This window comes from Bombus affinis, chromosome 3, assembly GCF_024516045.1.
Source record: "Bombus affinis isolate iyBomAffi1 chromosome 3, iyBomAffi1.2, whole genome shotgun sequence".
In the NCBI taxonomy this organism is placed as follows: Eukaryota; Metazoa; Arthropoda; class Insecta; order Hymenoptera; family Apidae; genus Bombus; species Bombus affinis.
The window spans coordinates 3,131,922-3,148,295 of record NC_066346.1 but is presented as its reverse complement, the minus strand read 5'-3'; the positions used below and the strand labels follow the sequence as shown (position 1 = coordinate 3,148,295).

At 32.8% G+C, this 16,374-nt stretch overlaps 5 protein-coding genes across 15 annotated transcripts; 2 read left to right on the top strand and 3 right to left on the bottom strand.

Annotated features, from left to right (window-relative positions):
- Window positions 1-188: 188 nt before the first annotated feature.
- On the bottom strand, window positions 189-2,124 carry LOC126914472 (probable phenylalanine--tRNA ligase, mitochondrial). 3 transcript variants are annotated; one of them, XM_050718490.1, is made up of 4 exons: window positions 1,982-2,124; window positions 943-1,658; window positions 578-870; window positions 189-507 (listed from the first exon to the last, which is right to left on the bottom strand). In XM_050718490.1, the coding sequence occupies exons 1-4, from the start codon at window positions 1,987-1,989 to the stop codon at window positions 214-216; spliced, it is 1,311 nt and encodes a 436-aa protein (XP_050574447.1). In that variant the 5' UTR covers window positions 1,990-2,124; the 3' UTR covers window positions 189-213. The 3 variants fall into 3 exon arrangements, with proteins under 3 accessions (XP_050574447.1, XP_050574448.1, XP_050574446.1); XM_050718491.1 differs by having other exon boundaries at window positions 1,841-1,986; XM_050718489.1 differs by lacking the exon at window positions 1,982-2,124 and adding an exon at window positions 1,743-1,975.
- Window positions 2,125-2,145: 21 nt separating this feature from the next.
- LOC126914493 (LYR motif-containing protein 4) lies at window positions 2,146-2,935 on the top strand. Its single transcript, XM_050718527.1, has 2 exons — window positions 2,146-2,294; window positions 2,494-2,935. Exons 1-2 carry the CDS (start codon window positions 2,209-2,211, stop codon window positions 2,687-2,689), a joined length of 282 nt encoding a protein of 93 aa, XP_050574484.1. The 5' UTR covers window positions 2,146-2,208; the 3' UTR covers window positions 2,690-2,935.
- Window positions 2,570-5,314, top strand: LOC126914478 (syntaxin-16). Of its 2 annotated transcripts, XM_050718499.1 has the most exons (6): window positions 2,570-2,716; window positions 3,614-3,797; window positions 3,893-4,111; window positions 4,248-4,455; window positions 4,538-4,800; window positions 4,895-5,314. In XM_050718499.1, exons 2-6 carry the CDS (start codon window positions 3,717-3,719, stop codon window positions 5,102-5,104), a joined length of 981 nt encoding a protein of 326 aa, XP_050574456.1. In that variant the 5' UTR covers window positions 2,570-2,716; window positions 3,614-3,716; the 3' UTR covers window positions 5,105-5,314. The 2 variants fall into 2 exon arrangements, with proteins under 2 accessions (XP_050574456.1, XP_050574457.1); XM_050718500.1 differs by lacking the exon at window positions 2,570-2,716 and having other exon boundaries at window positions 3,598-3,797; window positions 4,538-4,807; window positions 4,895-5,085.
- A 902-nt stretch (window positions 5,315-6,216) lies between these two features.
- LOC126914458 (oxidative stress-induced growth inhibitor 1-like) lies at window positions 6,217-13,648 on the bottom strand. 8 transcript variants are annotated; one of them, XM_050718465.1, is made up of 10 exons: window positions 11,449-13,075; window positions 11,194-11,373; window positions 10,848-11,099; window positions 10,504-10,768; window positions 9,671-9,785; window positions 8,739-9,226; window positions 8,145-8,407; window positions 7,749-8,053; window positions 7,219-7,668; window positions 6,486-7,121 (listed from the first exon to the last, which is right to left on the bottom strand). In XM_050718465.1, the coding sequence occupies exons 5-10, from the start codon at window positions 9,729-9,731 to the stop codon at window positions 6,871-6,873; spliced, it is 1,818 nt and encodes a 605-aa protein (XP_050574422.1). In that variant the 5' UTR covers window positions 9,732-9,785; window positions 10,504-10,768; window positions 10,848-11,099; window positions 11,194-11,373; window positions 11,449-13,075; the 3' UTR covers window positions 6,486-6,870. The 8 variants fall into 8 exon arrangements, with proteins under 8 accessions (XP_050574427.1, XP_050574422.1, XP_050574423.1 ...); XM_050718466.1 differs by lacking the exon at window positions 10,504-10,768; XM_050718467.1 differs by lacking the exon at window positions 11,449-13,075 and having other exon boundaries at window positions 11,194-11,418.
- Window positions 13,649-13,731: 83 nt separating this feature from the next.
- LOC126914485 (protein-L-isoaspartate(D-aspartate) O-methyltransferase-like) lies at window positions 13,732-16,241 on the bottom strand. Its single transcript, XM_050718515.1, has 6 exons — window positions 16,099-16,241; window positions 15,407-15,512; window positions 15,175-15,314; window positions 14,756-14,981; window positions 14,351-14,436; window positions 13,732-14,256 (listed from the first exon to the last, which is right to left on the bottom strand). Exons 2-6 carry the CDS (start codon window positions 15,459-15,461, stop codon window positions 14,068-14,070), a joined length of 696 nt encoding a protein of 231 aa, XP_050574472.1. The 5' UTR covers window positions 15,462-15,512; window positions 16,099-16,241; the 3' UTR covers window positions 13,732-14,067.
- Window positions 16,242-16,374: the final 133 nt, after the last annotated feature.

The following is a 16,374-nucleotide window of genomic DNA, read 5'->3' as shown; positions in this document are numbered from 1 at the left end:
ACTGAAGTATTATCAATAGATTAAGGATGTTTATCAGTTTATTCATAATAGTTTAATAATAGTTATATTCTAATAGTGCTGATATAATAAATGTAAATAACATAGTACTGAGATTCCATTTTTTTCGTTTGTCCATAAAAAAATGGTTCTAATTATGAAAGGAAGATAGCAAATAATACACAAATACGTTATTTCTTTAATAAATTAATTTTTTTATTTTCTAACTGTAACGTGTAATTTCTTAGCTGCAAGTTGTGCTATTTGATCGTGAATATTCTTTATTTCTCGTTTTGATAATGTACGTTCCATATGTCTGTATACTATAGTGTAGCAGTGTGACAATTTCTTGGTTTCGGGGTGAGTGAATTCATCTTTTAATATAACTTGTTCTACTCTATCACCACCAATATCTCTTACTATATCGTAAAAATCGTTTGAGGAGTAACTTTTATTTTCAGGCAACCAAAAACTTATATCATTTTTACACTGGGGATAAATGCTAATTGCCTATAATAGAGAAATTTAATTAAAAATTTTTCTTTTAATGCAATATTTATTAGTTTATTCATTTCTGTACCTTATATTTTAGTGTAGTATTAGGATCTTCAAATTTGAATTGATTTAAGAAACCAGTGTCTTTACTCCAAAACAATCTAATATTCGGGATATCATATAAACACATAGCTAGTCTTTCCAATCCCAATCCAAATGCCCATCCAATGCGTTCTCCTACACCCGAATTTTGTAAAATCTCCTGACGCATAATACCACAACCCAATACTTCAATCCACTGATCTTTATAGAAGACTTCTAGTTCCCATGAAGGATGAGTGAAAGGAAAATATTGTTGAACCCACTTGCATTGAATGTCTACAATTAAAAGTTCATATTTTACATCTCATACCAATTAATATCAGAGATTTTCCTTCTTCTTAAAATTACCTGATTCAAAGAGCATTTGTGCTAAACCCATTAAAGTATTTTTTAATTCATGTTCCATTAGTTTTACAGATTCCAAAGTATGACACGCTTGTTTTTCATCAGTTTCTATACCTCTATGTTCAAATAGCCTTAACCCATTAGAATCATTTACATTTTGAAATACTTCCTCTGCTGTACATAATCTGACAGCATCTACTTGATGGAAAACAGGATAATGCGTAGAATCTATTTCATCTCTACGATAAACATCTCCTACTACAATGAAATTATTCAAACCCATTGAAATCAACTCTGACTGATGAGCTGTTGTATGAGATCTGAGCACAATATTTTGATTGACATAGTAACAATCACTTTTTTTTCTGGATGGATGATCTATTGGTACAAGAAGGGAATCAAAATTTTGAGTTACTGTAACTATAGGAGGTAGATTATCATATACACTAAATATAGGATTTCCAATACGGTTATAAAATTGCATATGAAAATAATTAATAATACGTTGACGAATATGAGATAAAGGATGATATGGAGAAATGTGTAAATTTCTTCCCAATTTGGAAAAAATGTTTTCACCGATATTTGTCCAGTTATCTTTTAGAAATCTGTCACCTAATAGTGTTATTTCATTGTTTTTTACAGCTTGACTTGCTGTACAAAAGGTTCTACCAAATATTTTTTTACTATAACGCCCAAAGTATATATTCATCATGCAACTGTAAAAATATATTTTAATCATTATTTATAAAAGAATTTAAATAATTAAAGCAATATAATACATTTGTAATAAATAACCTAACCGTTGCAGAATCATTATAATATGATATTAAATTCTAAATATTTTAGATTGGCGGAATTGTATTATTTTTCAATATAATTAATAGAAATAAGTACGTACACTAATTTATAACGAAAACTATTCTGTTCTCAAATTCTCATTACAATCACAACACAATTTAAGGACAATTTACAATATTAATATTTATTGAAGCATGAGTTTTGTATTTTCCAAAGGAAAGCATTAAACTAATAAACTCACTGAAGCATGAAATCTTCTTTTTGATGTCATTATTGATTATAAAAATGCATTACTCAGAAATGTAATAATGAGTAAGTAGCAAAAAACAAATTTGAAGTAAAATAAGGAATCAACGCGTAAAGTACAATGCGCTTTAATTTGAGATATTCAAGATTAGAGTACATATATATACCACTATACACGTGAGATATCTATCTATGATGTATTTGATCTATGGTGTATTGTAAATGATGGCTAGTAGTCGGAAGGTTATTTTGAATCTCTATCGAAATCTAATTCGAGAAAGCAAAAAATGGAATTCATACAATTATCGGCAAGTAAAAATTATTAAATTAATTATTATTGATTATAATTTTGCAATTGGACATACTAAAATTAATCAAACTCTAATTATTTTAAAAAATTGTTAACAACAGAATAAAAGATATTATTTTCACAAATGTTATTAACGTTTAAGTTATAAATTATATCTTTATTTGTTTGGTAAGAATCTAATCTTATATCTATTATAGGATGTATGCTTTACGTAAAATTCGACATGAGTTTGAACAGAACAAGACTATACAGGATAAAGAGAAAATTAATGAATGTTATAATAGAGGATTGGAAAGCCTTCAAATTATTAAGAGACAAGTAACAATTGGAAACCTTTATAGTACTAGGCCATTAATTATTGAAACTACTGAAAATAAAGCTAATTTGAATTAACAAGAAAAATATAAAATTTATATTAAGGTAGTGTATATAAGTATATTCCTAGTAAATAGGGGGAGCGACAAAGTTTTAAAACTTGAATGATTAAAAATTAAATTAATATAATTACAGTTAGTTACATAAATTTAAGATTTATGTATCAATGTTACAAGTGTATTGATCTGTATGTAATGGACAGTCTGTCCAAAACATTCTACTAAGATAATTTAATAAAAAATATGTATTATTGATATCACAAAATGTTTTTTTTTACGTAATCAATGATAAATAATTGCAAGTAATTATTCATAACGAAAACATACACAGAACCATGTTAAATTTTCAAATTTAACGGAAGTTAGTTTAGAGGAATGTTGCGTGAATAGATCGATTTTTTATAATAAAATAGGTACGCTTATGGTATACCGGATAATATTTTGCACGAATCTTTTTATTATTCGAATTTTCGAGTAAACACGTGATATATGTATATGTTATACACAGGGTGTTATATACATAAATATCTCATTCATTGTTGTATGTTGCACGAAAAGATTTTTTAGGACAAGATTACATTATTTGAAGGACCACATGTATCAACTTTTGCTCATGATTATTTTTTTACGGGATTTTGAGGTCATCAGTATTTTTTTAAATAGGGCTCTATATTTATTATCTGATACCTTCGTAGAAAGTGAAAAACAAATTCGACGATCTTTATAATTATACCGTTCCCATCAATTAATCTTAAGATATTTACGTTTGAAGTATATAATACATATATATGTATCACATATTTAATTATATCAAATCGACAGGTGGCAAAATTAAAAAATGCAAATTTTTCGACAGCTAAGCAGTATTTTTTAACCTATATATGCTGAAGACTTGTTTAATAATTTTAGTTGATCAACTATTTCAATTGTTTCGCGATGACAGATGGAGCATATTGAGAAGGTAGAGTTGCTCTACGTAAAAAGGAGTGTGACAAGTAGCGAGCTGTTATAAATCATTTAGCGAATTAATAAAGAATTTGATCAAAATGGCCATGCGAAATTTGACAGAACCATTCATTTTAATGCGAAATAATGCTTTACAAAGCAAGCACATATATGCCGAACAAGTATGATATACATAACCTGTAATTTACGAAAAATCGGCGACATTAATCTTTTCATGGGAAATTTAAAGGTTAAATAATGGGATACAATATTTTAGAATTTGTCTGACCGAATGGCACTAGTGGCTTCGGATTCTGGTACCTCGGACAACGTCGAATTAAAAAATGTTAATTTGGAAAGTAACGCACCACCTGTATGGACAGATGCCTTGGAGGAGACCCAATATATTTTAAGTAGATTGCGTGTCAAAATAGACAGCTTAGTAGAGTTACATGCTAAACAATTAACTAGGCCGACATTAGACGATACATCACAGGTTTGTCATTAACCACAATGATTGTTATGTTAAAAGTAAAGTCTTCATATACTTTTGCCAGAAGATTAAACAATCTTTCTGATTTATTTTGATTACTTAATTATTAGAGAGCAAATCGTTAAAAACATGTCTACAGGAAGAGAGACAAATGGAACAACTGACACGAGAAATAGGACGTGCATTTTCTAGTGGTTATCATCAAGTACAAACAATAAAAACTGCAGCAAGGCATGCCACTGGATCTGTGGAACGTCAATTAGCCATAAGCGCGGTAATGGCACTTTCAACAGCTTTACAAGAGCTGGGTCTTCGATACAGATCAGCTCAGAATCACTATTTAACACGTATGATTTATAGACATGTCTGATTTTTCTGTAGGCTGGATGCATGAAGAAAAAAATGTTTGACTTTGCTTAATTATTTTAGAGGTAAAGTCAAGAGAAGAGAGGAGTAACCAATTTTTTACAGAAGATCAGTCAATATTTTTAAATAATGCTGCAGCAGACACATGGTTAATGGAGTCAAACGAAACAAATTCAGATTCTTGGGATAATAGAGAACAACAACAACAAGATTCTGTACTTTTACAATTGGAGGATACTGAAGATAGAATGAAATTAGCCGTAGAAAGAGAAGAACAGATTGGCAACATAGTTCAAAGTATAGCAGATCTCAGGCATATATTCAAAGTAAGAGGTCCTGAAGATTAACATATAGGATGAGTTTATGAGCAATATTAAAATTACTGTATAAAATAATAAATAAAAAATTGTTCTTGAATAGGATTTGGCAAGTATGGTGCAGGATCAAGGTACCATTTTGGATAGGATCGATTATAATATTGAACAAACACAGGTACAAGTACAGGAGGGTTACAAACAACTGAGAAAGGCAGACTCTTATCAAAGAGCCAATAAAAAATTGTATTGTATAGTCGTGCTTGCAGGCGCCATTATTCTAGTCAGTTTTCTTTTTGTCGTATTTAAAACATGAAATTACTATTTCAATTTGCACGATTGCATTTTAGTATATAATTTGTTATTAATTATATTTGTAAGAAATGAAAAACATGCTTACATAATGTATAATTTGGGGAAAAAATATTTTTCGATAAAATACTTTGGGAGATTTCTGATACAACGTAAACAGGAAAATAATGTGAAATATAATTAAGCAGATATATATTTTATTTTTGTGACCTTATCAATTATTCTTTTCATTTCATGCTCGAAATCATTCCATAGTGTTGACTTATTTCCGGTTATTTATTCCGTATTGTTTATTGTATACATCATTACATGTGATGGGGGTCTTAAGACTTATATATAATATAAATGTAAATATTAATAACCATAATCTTTAATTGTATTTTGAATTTAAATTAACTGTAACATATATTTACGTTGAGATTACAGCTGTAAATTTTTAATAAAACAAAGAGTAGCTGAAACGGAAATCAAATGTGTTCACAAATAAAATGAACTGTAAAAAGGTATGATAAATGTCGATTAGCAGATTGTCGCCTTTTGGCTGATTGACTATTTTAGTAGTCTAGTCTGGCCTGATGTAGTATAGTATACAAGAGAAGAAGAAATATGAACTTACTCTTGTGTGTGTAGTGTATTGCAGTTGTTTCCTTTCCTTTTTTGAAATAAATGAATATTTTATCGAACGTATGCTATGATTATTATATTATTTAACATTGACTTAAATATCATAAATAAATATTTTTTGATATAGTTTAATAGTCATTAAGATAAATAATAACATTAGTTAACAATATTGAATTTTCATTCTTATGAACACTAAATAAATTTTCCTTGAATATTGCACTTTTTTTTTTATCACAGACTGAGCGGTACATATATTTTATATCTATATCGTTTATATATCTATGTATATCTACCTATATATATATATAGATTGAATTTTTAAAAAAATATTACTGTTACGAGAATTTGAACGATTTTCTTGCTTGCACGTACTTATATACTTATAATGATAGTTATACATATAAATTATAGTATCTGCATATTCTTCGTTTGTCTCACACGGTATGTGCGTACTCGTGAATGTATGCAAACATGTGTTACATAAACTCCGAGTGTGGTATAATTATTTATTCAGTTTTACAAAAATTTTACGTTATACAAATTAGAAACGATTCGTTAACCAAGGAACAGTAGAAATTCATAAAATACGCTTTCTTCTGAGACTTATTAAGTTGAAGGGAATTCAACCTATGGAATAGTACCTACCTATGAAGAAGTAGTTTAACGTTCAATATGTGATTCGCAATACTGCAATTCTGTAATAAAAACTTTTCTGTAATAAAAAGTTTATTCTAATAAATGGAATGCACTAAATGCAGATGTTAAAGTCGTATGAATTTTATTGTATCATCTGTATGATCGGATTTGTTTTCCTTGGTCAAGATTCATGATAAAAATCTTAATATACTTGTATAAGCAGTTTCGTGTAGATTTTGTTAAAAGTACGCACGCATTTTGAAAAACTAAGGGACAAATTTGCATCAAGTGATAAACAATTTGGATATCATTTACGCGTAAAAGAGTTTACGTTTACTTTGTTTTCATACACAATGGTAGAAAGGTACATCAGCTGAATAGAGAAAAATGTCCCTGGATAAGTATAGTACAGAATATACGAATAAAAAACGCGTGCGGTTTGTCTATGATTCTGCGGAGACTCGGAATCGATCGAACACGAGTTAAGAGGCTTGTGCGACTACACATTACTCAAGTAAAAGACGGAGACGAGGTATTTAGAATGTGAACTAAAATTGCAAACGCTCCACCGAGTATGTAACGCACGAAATTATCACCGACTAAAGGGCCTAAAGCGTAAAGTCCAGATCTTGGGGCTTTGATTACTTCATAAGTAAAATCGTCAACCTCGATAGGATTCGATTTACCATCTATGGGTTTCTCGAAATATTTACCAAGCCCGATACCGCCAGCTTTGAGATAGGACAAATCAGGCTTGTAACCTGTGAACGAACGAATTTTCTTAGCTGAATATCTTTAACAAGCGAAAGCGAAACGAAAGTATGATTTAGTTTTGGTTTGTACGGATTTGATACATACCGATAAGGATGGCTACGGCAGAGACACGAAAAGCGTGTGCGCATCCGTCTGGGTCGACAAGCGTAACCATCGGATGTTTTTCGAATCCGGCACCATCGATGAAATCAGTATCGTTTGCAGTAAGTCCGAGCAACGTGTACCCTGGTAATGCTTTGTATAGAGGATAATTAGTACCACCATCAGCCATCATCTCGTATACCTTGTGATATTCGGGATACATCGAGCTGGGTAGACCTTGCAATCTATCATAGATAGTACGTATTTTCTCGTCGTTTGATTTATTCCATTCGTTGGACGAGTCACGAAATGCATGCAAGACGGGAATACCATGAAAACGAACGGCCATGATTGCATCGGCAGCACTTAGTCCGGAACCGATCACCAATACCGGATCAATTGGTTGCCGTCGTTCCTCTACTTCGTTTGCTAAAATTGAATCGACCATCGGGTCTTTCCATAATCTAATATCAAGTAATTTTTAGCAAAGCTTAAACTGCTTCGAGAGAAAAGGAAAGAAGCATTTCGCGTACCATGTTGCTGATGACTAATCAAATGATCCAATCTTGACTCCAGCTTGTTTAGATCGTGCGTTACCCAATCAAGTTGAGAATCTTCACCGGCTACACCCAATTGATTTGACAAATCGGTCGTGCCTGTGGCAAGAACGACTCTTTTGCAGCGATAGCGAAACGGTTTCCCGGTTTGTTTATCAAAACCATCGACTATCCATCCGTAACGATCTTGTTGTTGTTGTTGTTGTTGTTGTTGCTGCTGCTGTTGATGATGATGATGACGAGAATCGCAGCACAGTCTCACTGAAGTAACTACAGTCTCGCTAAAAAGAAAGCGTTCATGTGATTAGCGGTTACAAGATGCGACACAACTTGCGAGCATTGCAACTACAATAAATTACTGTGCGAACCAACCATCGAAAGTACTGTTCCAACTTCTTTCTCCGTACGTAATCTTTGTAATAGGCAGCCACTGTACCAACGGAAATTCTGCTAGCCGTTTTACATGCACTCGGTTTCTCTTGAAAGGCATAGTACATGCACGACGGTTTACCCTCTGTCGAATTTGCTTTTTGAAGTTCTTCGGACTCGACCAACATCTCCCATTGTCTTATGTCTAAATCGGGCAACGACATCCATCGGTTCAAGCTGATGGTCAACACGTTTGGATCCATCGACTAACACACAATTAATTCATCAATTCTAAATTGAACCTTGAAACGTTTAACTTGTGTAACGATAAACGTTCTCGCCTGTTAAACGATATTCGTGACGTATTCGTAAACTCTATCGATTCGAATAAATTGGTTAGGTGGAAGGTTTGTGTCTGCCGAACTGAAGGAAACACGTAGCAAGGGAACAAAGAAACCGAGAACAGATCAGCAACATCGTTGATCGTTTCTTTACCAACATCGGGGTATATCGTCAGCTTTCTTTGTCATCACCGCGGTACGCGGTTTAACTAACCGCAAGCCCGTTACCCGATAAAACATGTCCCACGTTCGTTACCTGCCATGAACCACCAGGTTGACCTTTACCGAGCACAATGTGATCGATCACTTTATGCTCAGGATGTTGCTCGACCGATTTCCAGGTAAGCAGAGACGGCACATCAAGGCCAGCATCGACACAGGGATGTTGTAGTTGGTCCATAAGAAGGGCCAAAGGCCTACCACCGGCTCTACCTTCCAGTCCGGAAGAAAGGCATTCCAGTTTGCAACGCGTACTGCTCGCCAAGCCCCTTCCTCCGCTGTTCCCCTGGCATTTTCTCAACTCGGTATTCTCACTCTCGTGCCATCGATGGCATCTCGATTCATTCCCTAATTGTCGTTGTTCTTGACTCGTCTTATCGCAACATTCCTCGTCATCATTTCCGGACCTCGTGCTCGAGTGCAATCTGGCTGTGAGCATTTCATCCGCGGGATGTGGTTCACCGGTATAATAAGGCCAATTTCCAGCAAGCATGAAAGAAAGGCATATTCCACTAGGCCCGTTTCCTGAACAAAACATACACACCACCCTGTCTATAGAATACAGACAATACCGATTCTTTTATTCTCTCGCACTGCTTTTTCGCGATACTTCGGCGCGTATTATCGCGCGAAAAACGGCCGTTACCGTGTGTTTCCACCTGAAATCGTGTGCTACGATCTGTACGATCGTAGCATTACACCTAATATATTGACCATATACGGAATTCCCTGATCACGAAATCGATCAACGAGAATACGATCGTATCGAACTTAATTACACTAGAGGCCAAAAGATTCGATCGACCGGTACGGCTTATATAGAGACTCGTCTATCTTTTAGGATTTTAAAGAAGATATTATAAGTAAAAGGGAGCGTTTTAAAGGCAAATCTACGAATCTTTTGGATTCTAGTACAGGTATATATGTTACCTAGTGGATACAAATCTCGTATTGGTAAGCGAATCGTACCTATAATGACCACATCCTTATAGACGACGTCGTTATCGCCATCGTCGCAACAATTTTGCATCGTTGTACCGATTTGTTATTCTCGTTTATTCGGTCAATCGTCCCAATTCGAGAGCTGTAACAAACAAATACGGACAATGTTCTGTAAATATCCTATGTAGTCGTAGAAAAGACGAAGAAGCAAATCGTCGCGATCGCTCAATGTTTGTAAATGAAATGAAATGCGTGTAAACGATAAAAAAAAAGAAAATAAATAAAGAAAATGAGGACCAGAATAGAAAGGAAAAAATAAGTACGAATATCGTAGGAAGTAGAGACCTTTCAAGAGAACGATATACAACTGTGCGGCGATACGTATATCATATATATACATAGTCGCGACTGTCACGGTATACGATGAAACGCAAAACGGTGCAATTTCATATCTATGATGCAAAACGCGGAAACCCGTATACTTCGCGGGAATCGTGCATCTCATCGTCCGATTACGACCACGTGGACAGCTGTACAATTTAAAATCAAGCGGCCGGTCATTTAGAAAATTATGCCGATCAAGAGAAATTACTTTATTTTTCTGTTTGGCTTCATTTAGATAAATAATACGTACTTACGTAACGCGTTATCTTCGACAATTATAAAACTTTCCATGCAAGAACTGATGCAGTCTTGAAGATTTATCGAACTGTTTACCATTACGCTTCGTTACAGTGAGGTATTATCGATAATCTTGCTATACTCACATTTGTACATAAGCACGTGTATATATTTCGATCGGTATATGAATCAATTTGCCGAAACTTTAGAAAGAAATGTTACTTTCTCGCTTTACTTACGATTATTTGTTACATACTTTTCCTAATAGATATTCTCTTGCTTCAAATGTTAAAGTTGTTATTGTTATGTAACCACATGGCGGCAAAAATTGTGCGCAACATTTTAAACACGATCGATCTAATTCTTTCATAATGATATCGAAGCAATCTGTTTCGATTATGCGGTTAAATATCTGCATCGATAAATTTACGTTCAAAAGTACAATATGCTCAACGAACTTATCCGCTTTCTTCCAAGTAACCGGATCGGAATACATCGGGCGTTCTAAGAAGGTCGATATCAAGAAGAGTGTACAGGGTCACGATCGATATTGAAATAGAAATACTCAGATAGGAATGCTTACACTATGTTCAGTCGGTTTAAATTAAGTTCGGATAACCTCGTTTTAAGTTAATGTGTTTTACGATTCGACATAGTCATTGAAAGATATAACTGTTTTATTAAGCGGCTCGATTCTTCGCAGTCCTATGGAAAATGATGAATCATCGTATAGATCCAGTCTCCTGTTCATTCAGTAATCAACTAAAAAAAACTTGCTCTCGCTATTCGAAGAATTTCGCTTTGATATAGTGTTCTTTCGACTGACAATAAATCCCTGCAAAAAGTCATGAGCACTGGTTCCAATAAATTTATCGTTGAACACGGCGCGTGATTAAAAATATAACGTAATATCATTATAATTCGATTACCTCGTGGTTCGTTACGTGCTAAAACATAATCATTACCACTACTTGTCACTATACTTCCGATATTGGGACACTCTCCTATTGTATTGCTGACTTAAAAATCGCAATAACTTGACAGAGGCAAGAGATACGATAGAGGGGTCAGAGGGGGGCGAGCAGGAAGATGGAAAAGAAAAAGAAAGACTAAGAGAGAAGGGAAGAAAAAGATTAATATAAATATATAATTGTATACGTAGTAATCGATAGTGTAAAACAAACCAAATTTCGGCGTGGCTCACACACGAAATCGTATTACAATCAACTCCTATCAGAGAAACGGTCGACGTTATACTGAACCGTGAATCAGACGCGCGTTTCTTTTCATATCGAACGAATATCTGCTAAAAGGTTACAACACATTGTGTCATATTTTTATGTACGTGTCTTCTACTTTTTGTCATGCTTTTCTATCTTTTTAACAGCGACGCTATCATTAATCATTGTGATCGAATGGTTCCTATCGTAATATTTCAAGAAAAGGAAAATATATTTCTGTATTTTTATCGTTACTTTACATCTCATCAGAGCGTTCTTGTTTTGACGCATTCTTTTAATTTATTCAAATAGTGTTAACACCTTTGATCTATTAAATCGTATTACACATTTCTTTGCCTTGGTAGAATCGATTTTCGATATATGTATGTACACATAAATGCTTGTCAAGTCGGGCATCCGTCGGCCGCGTACCTACATAACGTATTTATGGGTATTCGCTAACATTTGCTAACATAATGTGTGTACATATGTACATACACAAAAAGAAAATTCGCTGTCAGTTAGCGGTCGATATCGATTTGAAGACAGACTGCGGGTTGGTGATAAATACTCGCGAATACTTTTTTCTCACAAGTCTTGTTAAACGTTCGTGAATGTTTTAAAAATGTGCGTTTGGCGCATACGAACTTTATATCAATATTCGTTTATATGTGCGAACGTATATATATATATATAGATATAATTTAAAAGACCGTTTCGCTTATTCTGAAATATTAGTATTTATGATCATTCCAAGCTGGACGTAAAAAATTAACGAATACACTTTTTACAGTTGGCAATCGAAGCAAAACCGGTTGAAGGTTGCATGACAAATCATTTTACTTTTTATATCTCTTTTGTGCAATCCGCTGCCCGCTATCTACTTAAAAACCGGTTACTCCTTTCACTACTTCGGCAAATATTACATTGTATGTATATATATATATATATTCATTCACCATCACAATTACGTTACTGTGTACGTTCTAATAAAAAAATCTGCCTTGGATGATAATAACAGATAATGATATGTAAAAATACGATGATATCAATATAAATATTTTATATTAGATATGTTCTTACATAATTAACCTGCAGATTCTCTTCATAAATGCATATATTACAATACTTAAGTATTTATTCAACGAAAAATGACATTGACAATGAACGAGAAACTAGACGCATGGTCAAACTACGTTTCATCAACTTTGATCGATAATTTTAAATTTAAATGCCAAATTATATTCTAATTCTAGTCATAATAAGGATCTTTTAATCAATTATTATGATTATAAGAAAATTTGCAGCTTCGACTGGAATTACTAGTGATTCGGATCAGATATTAACTTGAAATCACGATAAATAGAATAGAGAATGTATATTTGTTTAATATCAAATCAATATTTATATTAATTTATATCGCGTTCCATATTTGATCTTATTCATATCTAAAAAAAACTTACAACTATTGATTAGAAATAAACATACAGGATAAAAAACACGAAATAAAAATTTATGATTGGTTTATAATAATTTGTTTCTTTTAACTATAATAGTTATTGGATTATTAATGTCAACGGTAAAATAGCTATAAAAAATTAAATTACAGCTTTAATTACCTGTTTCCGCTCTATGTGTAATTGTAGCATTCTATTTAATCTGGATTGCAAATTTTAGTCCGACACATTGCGTAGAAATTTTGTTGATCGACGTTTTGAACACATCCACGACCAACGATTATTTTCTGCTCCTTATTGCAAATTCTAACCGTCTCAAGTATCATATTCAAACTGTTTTCGTTTGGTTGACGTGAAAATTAACGTTCGAAGTTGTCTCCTATTTTTTCATTTAATGTTCTCTGTTCATAATTTAACAAGTGTTCTTTGTTGAATCACGAAATCCTTTATGGATTCGATAATCTTCTTTCCAACGTAAAACCACCAATAATTTCTAATAATTTCAGTTTATGCTAAAAACTAATCTATTTGCGTTGCTGACACACCTCATCGTTGCATTGATTTCCTTTTTTTAGGTTAGCTTTTGTACACAGAACCGACAAATATCACTATGCTACTATGGCGGCAATTTCAAAACCAAATTTCAAGCAGTCTGTCTTTAATTACTTGATTTATGTAACTAAACTAAGCTAATCTAAAGACTAAAAACTTATATCTATAAATAATCCATTAAATACATACATTTGTTATTTTTTTTAAATATGTGAACAATGAAAGATAATTCAGAATATTCAAACGAATTTCATCAATTTTACTTAAATGTATATCATTAATCATGTGCTTAGTTATTATAACAATACCAGTAGTACATAATTAAGCGAACACTCCATTGAGCTAGCTCATACATAGAAAATATATTTTATCATAGCACGTGTCAGTAAAAAAAACCATTATCTCAAGAATATTAAGTAACGCGAGAGGAAAAAAAGAAATATATTCGTTCAAGTTGACATTCATTGAGAAAATCACTGTTATCATGACATAATCATCGTCTTAATCAATGATAATCTTGCGTTTCGACACTGAAAGTTACTTATATAATTTCTAAGTGTTTGAATATATTGTATTAATAATCATTTGATAATTGAGTAACAGGATCGGTAAGAGGAATATAGGAGACTTGCATTAGCTTTTTTTTTGTGATCGTACCATCAATGTTCTTATCTACTTGTACCAGATATTGAAACCTCTGAAGATCTTCTATGGCAACGACCGGACAAACTAGCCGTCCACCAGGAATTAGTTGATCTATCAACTGAAATGCAGAACAATCTTTAATCTTAATAATTTGTTACAAGAATATGTAATGGTATATACATATGTTTATGTCTTTAAACGTATTACATTACCTGTTGTGGTAAAGTATCCGCTGCCGCTCCAACATGAATCGCGTTGTAAGGGGCTTCAGCAGCATATCCCAATCGGCCGTCTCCCACTAGGCGCATTTACAATGATCTGTTGTTAGTCTTTGGTCTATGTTTTATATAATGCACAGTCAAAGTCACGCAGTTGGTGGACACAGTCCTGTTTGATTCTTCGTGGCAAGGTACATACCTAATCCACGTTGGTGGATTACAATTATTTTTTACTTCAACATATCTACGTTATTTTCAAATTCTTGAATATGTGAAGTTTTCAAAGGTCGTGGGAAAAAGACCAGATACTGACAAGAAATTCCTTTTTCCTTTTTCCCGACACCAACTATTCGTGAATAGAAATTGCAACAACGTGTTTATAGCATGGCATTTTCTTACCTACAAATTTAATGCGTTCTTCCTTGATGAAATGAGGACAATCTTCGCTTACGTTTTTCTTAGAGATTTCTATTAGCTGTGGAATATGATCAATCCCAACCACATGACCGCGTGGACCCACCATAAATGCCATACATGCTGACAAGTAACCAGATCCTGAACCAACATCCAATGCTTTTGCTCCATCAAATAATTGGTCAGAGAGAATGGACAAGGCATATGCATGCTGAAAAACAATGTTTGTTTCACTCTAGAAGTAGATATAGTTCTAAATTTAAAATAGTTAAATTTCTATAATTTTGCTAGTTATTATATCCAAATTTGTTATTACATATCTTTTAATCACTTGCGTAACAATAGTTTATTATATAATATGTGTATAACCTAAATAATAAATATATATAAAGGAGTTTACTAACCATGTGGGGAGCACTAATTGTAACATTGTAACCAATTTTTCTTGGTTGATCAAGATATGGATTTGATTCATGATAATAATGCGCTCTATCTACAGCAAGCATTGCTGCTTCTGCTCTGTCCGTTGTTAAAATACCTGCTTCTAAAATACAATTTCATAATTAAGTCCTGTATATTACTGTCATATTGTCATATCGGTGTCAATTTATCAAAGTTATTACAAAGAGACTTTACCTTTTAATTTAGTTACCATTTCTTGGTTTGTAGCTCCGCTGCAGTGCCATGCCATGATTCAGGATATATATAAATACAATGTTTAATACAGAAAGAGGCAGCGCATCTTTCAGGAAGAACAAAAAGGAATGTTGTTGTAAAAGAAAAGTAATATGTAACAGTCAATTCAAGAGAAGTTTTATGAAATACTGCGATCTATGTAATAATATCATAGGTGAGGTGACATAACAAATAAAAACATCATGAATGTCATATTTAATTTGTATATATTCATAAAACTTTTCCAAGTTTCTTTCGAAATTGAGGGGTTACGCAAATGGAAAGTGTCTGCAATATTTCTATGAGTAGTTAAGAAGACATCTTTATAATACAGGTTGAACAAGTTAAGGAGTTTAGAACTTAAGATTAAGAACGAAGAAAGAGCTATTGTAAAAGACGAGATAAAAGAATATATTGTTATTAAAAAAACATGTCCTTTACTAATTAAAATTAACATTGCCAGCATTTGTCAGTCTAATATTGCCGTTTATATTTTGGAAAAAACAAAATTATTATTTTTAATGCAAATTCGTTCTTATAATTTAACAATATTTATTTAGAAATGATGTGAATTTCCGTTTGTCTTTTTTGGTATTTTGACGATTTTGCAGATATAGAACACAAAGGAAAGTTTTGTTAGGTTAAATACCTACTTCGCTGTTATCTAGCCAGACACGTTCTGACGTATTACATCAGTGTGTGCATAGTTGCAACTACATGCATACATATTTAATGTAAGTACACGCTTTCGTACGTTGCGTCTCTTCGCATAAGTACTCATTCCTGTACGAATCGAGTATCACACGATAGTTATCAGTCACCGCTGATCTTAATATGTGTTGTATATATTTAACTAACTATATAATATTCTTATAAAAAATGATCTATTTGTTCATTCAATATTGTAAAAGCAATATGATAGAAACATA